Source organism: Oryx dammah, unplaced genomic scaffold (genome assembly GCF_014754425.2).
Source record: "Oryx dammah isolate SB20612 unplaced genomic scaffold, SCBI_Odam_1.1 HiC_scaffold_2, whole genome shotgun sequence".
Taxonomy (NCBI): Eukaryota; Metazoa; Chordata; class Mammalia; order Artiodactyla; family Bovidae; genus Oryx; species Oryx dammah.
The window spans coordinates 191,357,395-191,364,352 of record NW_024070186.1 but is presented as its reverse complement, the minus strand read 5'-3'; the positions used below and the strand labels follow the sequence as shown (position 1 = coordinate 191,364,352).

At 58.8% G+C, this 6,958-nt stretch overlaps 1 protein-coding gene across 1 annotated transcript; it reads right to left on the bottom strand.

Moving 5' to 3' along the window:
- Positions 1–1,575: 1,575 nt before the first annotated feature.
- Positions 1,576–6,056, bottom strand: UPK3BL2 (uroplakin 3B like 2). The gene is made up of 6 exons (XM_040261734.1): positions 5,821–6,056; positions 4,052–4,204; positions 3,715–3,934; positions 3,105–3,181; positions 2,737–2,857; positions 1,576–1,841 (listed from the first exon to the last, which is right to left on the bottom strand). Exons 1-6 carry the CDS (start codon positions 5,900–5,902, stop codon positions 1,733–1,735), a joined length of 762 nt encoding a protein of 253 aa, XP_040117668.1. The 5' UTR covers positions 5,903–6,056; the 3' UTR covers positions 1,576–1,732.
- Between the last annotated feature and the right edge of the window lie 902 nt (positions 6,057–6,958).

Below are 6,958 nucleotides of genomic sequence, written 5' to 3'. Positions count from 1 at the left end.
TGTTCTAACCAGCCCTACTGCAGTTAAAGTTGCAGGCGTCACTCCTGGACCCACCACATGAGGGTGAAGAGAGCATACCATGCATGAGACCCGGAGGACGCGGAGTGGTCTACACAAAGGGACCCCACTGAGCCCCGTGAAACCAAGATCATCTTAAAGAAGAAAAAGAGGTGAAGCTCTACAATCAGCTGCTGCTACAAGGACTTGCTGGTATCATCTTGAGACTAACCATAGTTTCAGTACAGAGAGGGACCTGCGCTATAATTAAAGCTGAATGTTGTGTATATATTCCTGATTTATCTGGCTATATATCAGCCACCCTAGATGACATGAAAGGTCAGATAAGAGTTATATCTGATGATAATCTTCCTTTTTGGACTTCGGTCCTATCTGGGTGAAGGGTGACTGGTGGAAAACTATATTTACTACTGTTATAGTTGCCTTGATAGGTCTGCTTTGTGGACCCTTTATTTTACAATGTATTATGAACTTTGTAACCCAAAGGTTGATGTCGTTCTCCCAGATTGGAGGTCGGAGAGTCAGGGTGCAATATATTCCTACGAATGATGCTCATACTATGAGTTAAGAGCATCAAGAGGGGGGGATGAAGGAGGAAACAGACAGAACAGGCTCCATCTTGAAAGCAGGACTCCATGTTGGGCCGGACTGTGGACTTTGAGCTCTATGCCCAGTACCTATGGAAACAACATACCAACTGGAAAACCAGGCCCCCTGGATGGAAGAGCCCCAGGGCTCGGACCTAGACTCTCTGTTGCCTAAAAGAATACTTTAATTATCTGTGTAACTGAATAGAATCATAAATTCTATTATGCTTATTGGGATATGACCACAGGCCTATTGTTAACTGTCCACTGTTAACTACCTAGGCTTAAGGCATATGAATCACGGGTTAACTTTGTATCTTTCTCTTCCTTTGTTCAGACTAGTTTCAGGGAATTTGGGGGGGTGAGTTTGGGCATGTACACTTAGGGTATATAAGGTATTCAGAAAAACTGGTCAGGGTCCTTGGCTAAAAGGAGACTCTGCCTTGGGCCCGCCAGCATAATAAACTGCACTCCGCATTGTCCTTCTGAGTGAGTTTGTTTCCCAGAACGCGTGGCTACAACACTGTCCCCCACAGCGCAGAGCAACGTGAGGACAGAGCCCCGCCTGGGTCATCTAGGCCCAGAGTGGACTGGATGACGAAAGACGCTCCGCGTCCTGCATGGGGTTTGGGCCCCCAGTCTGAACCCAGGCATCTCCAAGGAGTTACAGCTTCTCACACACTTCCGCGCCCCCACCCAGAGCGAGCACAGGAGTGGGGGTGAAGCCTGGAAGCTCTAAGTCCTCCAGCCAGGAAGAGAGACCACAGAGGGGAGGCTGGGGGGAGCGATGGCACGTGCCCACAGGCCAGGTGGGCCTCACTAGACCTACCGGGGTCACTGGACTCATCCTCACTGCCCGGATGGCTTGGCTGGCCTAGAACCCCTGGGTTCCCGCCTGGTGCTGTGTCCTCCTGAGAGGGGCTAGGACAGGCACGCAGGGAGACCAACAGATGTATCATGACCCAGCCACTCAGGGAGCTGTTGGGGACATTTATTCCTCAAAGCGGCAGGCCCAAGCTTTGGGCTAAGGATACGCTCCCCTCCCCCTTAGTTAGAAACACTCTCTCCGCGGGCTCTGAAGCAGCAAGGTGGGCCCCCAGCCTGCACCAGGGGCCCCCTGGAGGCCCTCACGAGGCCCCCACAGCTGAAGGCCTCGACATGTGGTGGGTGTCATATTTTTTGACGAACACCAGCTCCCCTGGGCCGGAGATGGGCGTGCTCCCGCAGGTGTCGTACCTGGGGGGCGAGGAGGGGAGAGGAGAGAAGGAGAGGATGGTGAACAGACAGCCCGATTGAAATCTGATGGCCATGGCTTAGAGCCTAGAGTGCTGTGCCCCTAAATTTGAGAAAATGCAGCTCCGTCTCCGCTCTCTTTGTCATGACCCCTCCCCCATGGTCTCCTCCACTCCCCACACCCAGGACGCCTCAACAGCATCTGCGTTTCCCCTGATCAAAACCGGCCACTGGCTCTCTTTCCTTCAGGATACAGCTCAGCCTTGAATCAAGGCCCAGGCCTTGGTGGCAACTCTTCTGCCCCTAGATCCTCCCCACCTGCTTCCCTTCCCCTCCTCTCCAAATTCTCTTTAGAGACCAGATGTTCCTTTCCTCTAGGAAGCCTTGTGGACACCACTTTCCCCACCAGGCCCCAGCATCTGAGTTCGGAATGAAGCCTTGAGCGCTCAAGTCAAATCTCAGCGCTTAGACTAAAAGCACTTCACCTCCATCCATCTGTACCGTCTGCCTTGTAGTCCCCCACCCGCCCCCACCCGCCCCCACCCGCCCCCACCCGCCCCCACCCGACGTGCAATTCCAGCTCTTGCCACCAGGGGGCAGATGGTGTCCGCTCAGAAAATTTGGCCCCACCCACCGGCTCCACCCATCAGCGGGTGTCAGGCAGGCAGAGGCACGAGGGAAGCAGGGGTCAATGCGCCCACAAGCACACACACTGGCTCTAGAACGCTGAGGATCCCTTGATCAATAACTGTTACCCCTGTTTGGCCTTCAGGGAAAACCTCTCCCGCAGAGCTAGCAATGGGGAGCAGGGTTGGAGGCCTGGATCGAGGGGAAGGGAAGAGGCGGCCTGGGTCAGGGACCCCAACCTCCCAGGGGAGTCTCGACCCTGCCCACGTACCAGGTGAAGATGAGCAGGGTGAGGAGGGCAGCGAGGAGGACGGCCAGCAGGACGGACAGGATGGCAATGATGACCACAGTGCCCGCGGTCTGGGACCCTGGGGCAGCCTGGAGCCCCTTGGCTGAGGGCACCAGGGGGTGCCACAGGCGGGTAGGGCAGGAAGGGAGGAAAAAGATCCGACCTGAGAAGAGGGGCCTGGAACAGCCCCCAGACCAACAGCCTCCTAGCCCAGCCGGGAAAGAATGGGGCGGGGCACAGGCTGGGAGAGGGGCTCTGACGGACTAGGGGCTGGCCCATTCCTCCCAGCCCACCCCCAGTCCGCAAGAGCCCCCAGGCCTAGTGTTGGACCTGCACACCTGGCCGCATACCTTGCTGCAGGCGGGTCTCACTGGACCACTCTGTCTCAGCCATGGGTCCCCTGTCACTCATCACCAGGAACTTCACTCTGAACAGGAGATCCAGCATTGGGGGTGGGAGTCCCCGGGACCTGAAACCCTCCCACCCTGCTGCCTGTCAGCCTGTCTCCCTGACTCCCAGGACCTGGGGGAAACAGCCTGGAGCTAAAAGCACGGCCTTAGAGTCCGCCGGAAGGGGCTCTGATCCCAGTTGTGACTGTCTCCGCTGTGTGACCTTGGGTGCATGGCCTGCCCTTTCTGGAACCCTCAGTGTCCTCACTTAGGACAGTGTGTGGAGTGGGCTAGGTCCCCCAGCACAGAACATCAGTGAATCAAGTCCTGAGTGAGATGAGATGGGGCCCACTCTGACTGGATGAGGAGACCCCACCCAAGTGGTCCAGGTGGCCTATGGGTTGGGGGCTCAAGTTGTGGGGAGGCTCTGCTCAAGAAGACGGGACAATTCACCGCGGCCTCCCTGGTCCCCTCCTGCCATTGGGAGAACTGGAGCCAGGCTCCCAGGCACCCGGGTGAAGGTCTGGACACAGGCAGAAGCCGTCCACCCCCGCCCCAGCCTGGCGCTCACCGGTAGGGGCCGGGGCCCGGCAGCGGGCAGTTGCAGCCTCTTGTCCTCGGGGAGCAGCGGGTATCGTTGCCGACGCGCAGGACCCGGAGCTGGTTGCTGGGCGGGCTGCCTGGGTAGAGAGCCCGGCTGGCCCTCAGCGTGAGGTAGTAGCCCCCCTGGGGGAAGTCGGCAGGGACCGGGGTGTCCTCCACCTTCTGTGGGGCCGTGAACTTCTGCGTGGCTGAGGGTGGCACCGAGGGTCAGACAGTGGGGGCGGCCACATCCACTTACACCCTGCTCCCCCCTGGCCCGCCCGCCCACTTCACAGAGGGACAAGCGAGGCCCCGGCAGCACCCACCGTTGCTGTGGGCCACCACCAGCCAGATGGCGTCAGAGTTGGAGATGCTGGGATGGCTGAACTGGCCCCGAGGCTGCTCCAGCGTGAAGGTGGACTGGGTGAGCCTCCCTGCCAGGGTGGCGCTCGAGAGCTGGGGCACGTAGCTGATGTGCTCTGCGCCAGGCAGGGGCAGAGAAAAGAGGCTCAACACGATGACCGATTCCCCACTGTCTAGACTGGAGGCTCATGGTCCGGGAAGCCCCAGTCTGAGGCGGGAGGCAAGGTCTTGGAAGTCCCAGTCTGAGGGGGGAGTTAGGGCTTTTCCCGGGAGTTCTAATCAGCCATTAATCAGGAGGGCTTCCTGGCAAGTCTGTGTCCAGCCCCTGGCCCCTGTCTTGGGAGCCTATTAGGGGTGGCACCATGGGAGGTCAGGGGGAAGCCTTGCCCCCTTGAGTCACCAGGGTCTCAGGAAAGTGCAGGGCAGATGGAGGCTCCGGAGGCCCCTACCCAAGCTGCATAGTCAGTTCTGGGAGAGGCATCTTAGGTCTTGCTGGGCTGAGACTCAGATTTGGGGGAGCCTGAGCCCGGGCCTGAACCCAAGGCTGGACTCTGGCAGAGCCCAGTGACCTTGAGCTCTGACACTCTCTGGCCTCAGTTTACCCACCTCTCGAGTGTCCCCAGCTCCACCCACATGGTTCAGGTTGGTTTGTTTGATGGGAGGAGTGAATGGCTTGGTGGGGGGTTGGTGGTGGCACAGGAAGACCCCAGGCCCAGACGTGGGGACGAGTCCTGGCTCAGGGCGCAGGGTGACCTCTCCTCACCTAGAGCTCTGCACCTCCTGCCCCCCTCAAGACTCCCTCTTCTTCAGGAACCTGTCCCCTTCTCAGCCTCCCACAGCCCTGTCCAGCCTTCAGGCTCTGCTCAGAGAGCTCAGAACCCCTAATTCCTCTCCGGGCCCCCTGAGGTCAGAGCTCCCCCTCCCTCCAGCCCCAGATGCTGGAGAGCTATAGAAAGACAAGATGGGCTAGGGAAGTTTCCAGAACCCTCTTTCTCTTTTGGTTCAGTTCAGTTCAATATGATTCATTTCTATTAAATTCAGCTCAGCCCCAAAGGTTCAGGGCTAGAACCTTCCCCTCTCAGAGTTCCCGGCTCTAACACTGAGGCCCAGGGCACCCTGCATATAGCAGGTACTTAAAGTTTGTGCTTAACAGAAGGCGCAGAACAGCAGCAATGGGAGGCGGGGGCTGCGTCTGTGAGTTCTTCCACTTTAAGAGCCTGACAGTGAACAATGCCTTTAGCTCCCTTGCAGAGCTTCCTTTTGGAGTGTTATCCTTAAAGACTTCTTATTTTGGGGGGGCCACACTTGCAGGATCTTAGTTCCCCACCCAGGGGTCAAACTGCACCCCCTGCAGTGGAAGCACAGAGTCTTAACCACTGGACCGGCAGGGAAGTCCCCTGAAGTCCTCTTTAAACCTCTCCTGGGGACAGGGAGGAGGGGAAGGAGGGAAGCCACTTGGTGACACCTGGGCTCAGGAGACAGGGGGATGAGAAGCCCAGAGAGAGAGGAGGCGTTCCTTGCTCCCCTGTCTTGGGGGGCGGGGGCACAGGTGTCTGCCTTGTGCCCTCTTCTGGTGGGCTGTCTCCCCTGACTCACCTGGGACCCAGCCCCAGACTCAGGACTCAGACTCAGGAGGCAGCTGGAGGAGGTGGGCTCTGTCCTCTGGAAGCCTGAAGTGTGGTGGGCACCACCCCCTCCCCACTCCACCCGCCCTGCCCCGACCCTCACTCACCCAGGCTCATCCCCGTCTCGAGGCAGGCCAGCAGCAGCAACAGTGCCATCAGTAGTGGAGACTGTCCCCCGCCAAGCCCCATGGCCAGAACAAGCGTCCAACCGTGTGTCTGTCCGAGGGTCTGTCCGCAGCATCCAGAGCCCCAGAGGCTCCGCTCCCTGTGCTGGGATGGGGCGGCCGCTTCTGGCACCTCCTGCTGCCCCTCCCAGGCGCCCCCTTCTCCCAGACAACTGGTCAGACAGGTTTAGGGGCTGAATCTCTTGGCCCCAAGGATTTGGCATCGCCAGGGAGGGGTCTGAACAGAATAATTAGCTGCTGTGCTGCCAGACCAACCCAGACACCCCACCCCCACTCCAGGAGGGCCTGGCCAGGGAGGGGCCTCGGGAGGGGGCAGCAGCCCTGGCGTCCAGGCAGCCCCAGTGGCGGTCTCCTCATCCAAACAGTCCTCCAACTTGCCACCCAGGGCTCCCCGTGGGCACCCAGTGCCGAAGGGGAGTAATCCTCATTTCCTGGATGAGGCACAGAAAGGGGAAAGCGGGGCTTGTCTAAGATCATCCAGCCAGCCAGGGCAGACCCCAGAATTGGAGGATCACCCCCAAGGCAGGCCTGCAGGCACTTAGGGCACTCTCTGCTGTGCCCCTGCTGCCTGGCCCCAGGAGGGGGCTCCCCATGGCCCCCCTGTGCAGAAGACAGTAATCTTCATTTCCTGGATGAGGTACAGAAAGAGAAAGGGGGCTTGTCCAAGATTGCTGGGATATACTACAGAATTGGAAGATCTCCCCCGCAAGGCAAGCCTGGGGTGACTCCCTGCTGCCCTCCTGCAGCCTTGCCCTGGGAGGGGGCTCCCCCACAACACCCTCCCTCCTCTCCTTATCCAGGTGACCTCCTCTCTCCTTCCTCCATCTCTGGCCACTGCCAGAGCAGGACAATCCCTCTTCTAGACAGAAGGTTCTCAGTTGGGGCCCAGGGCTGGTGGGCGGAGCATGTACCAAGCACCTCTCACCTGGACTGGAGTAGCAGCCCCTCGTGGGGTTCTCTGCTCCAAGCACAGGGACCCCACTCGGCCTAGCTTCACACCTGACCAGAGACACCCTCTTAAAACTCAAACTCCTTTGGGGGATATTTTTAAAAAACAATT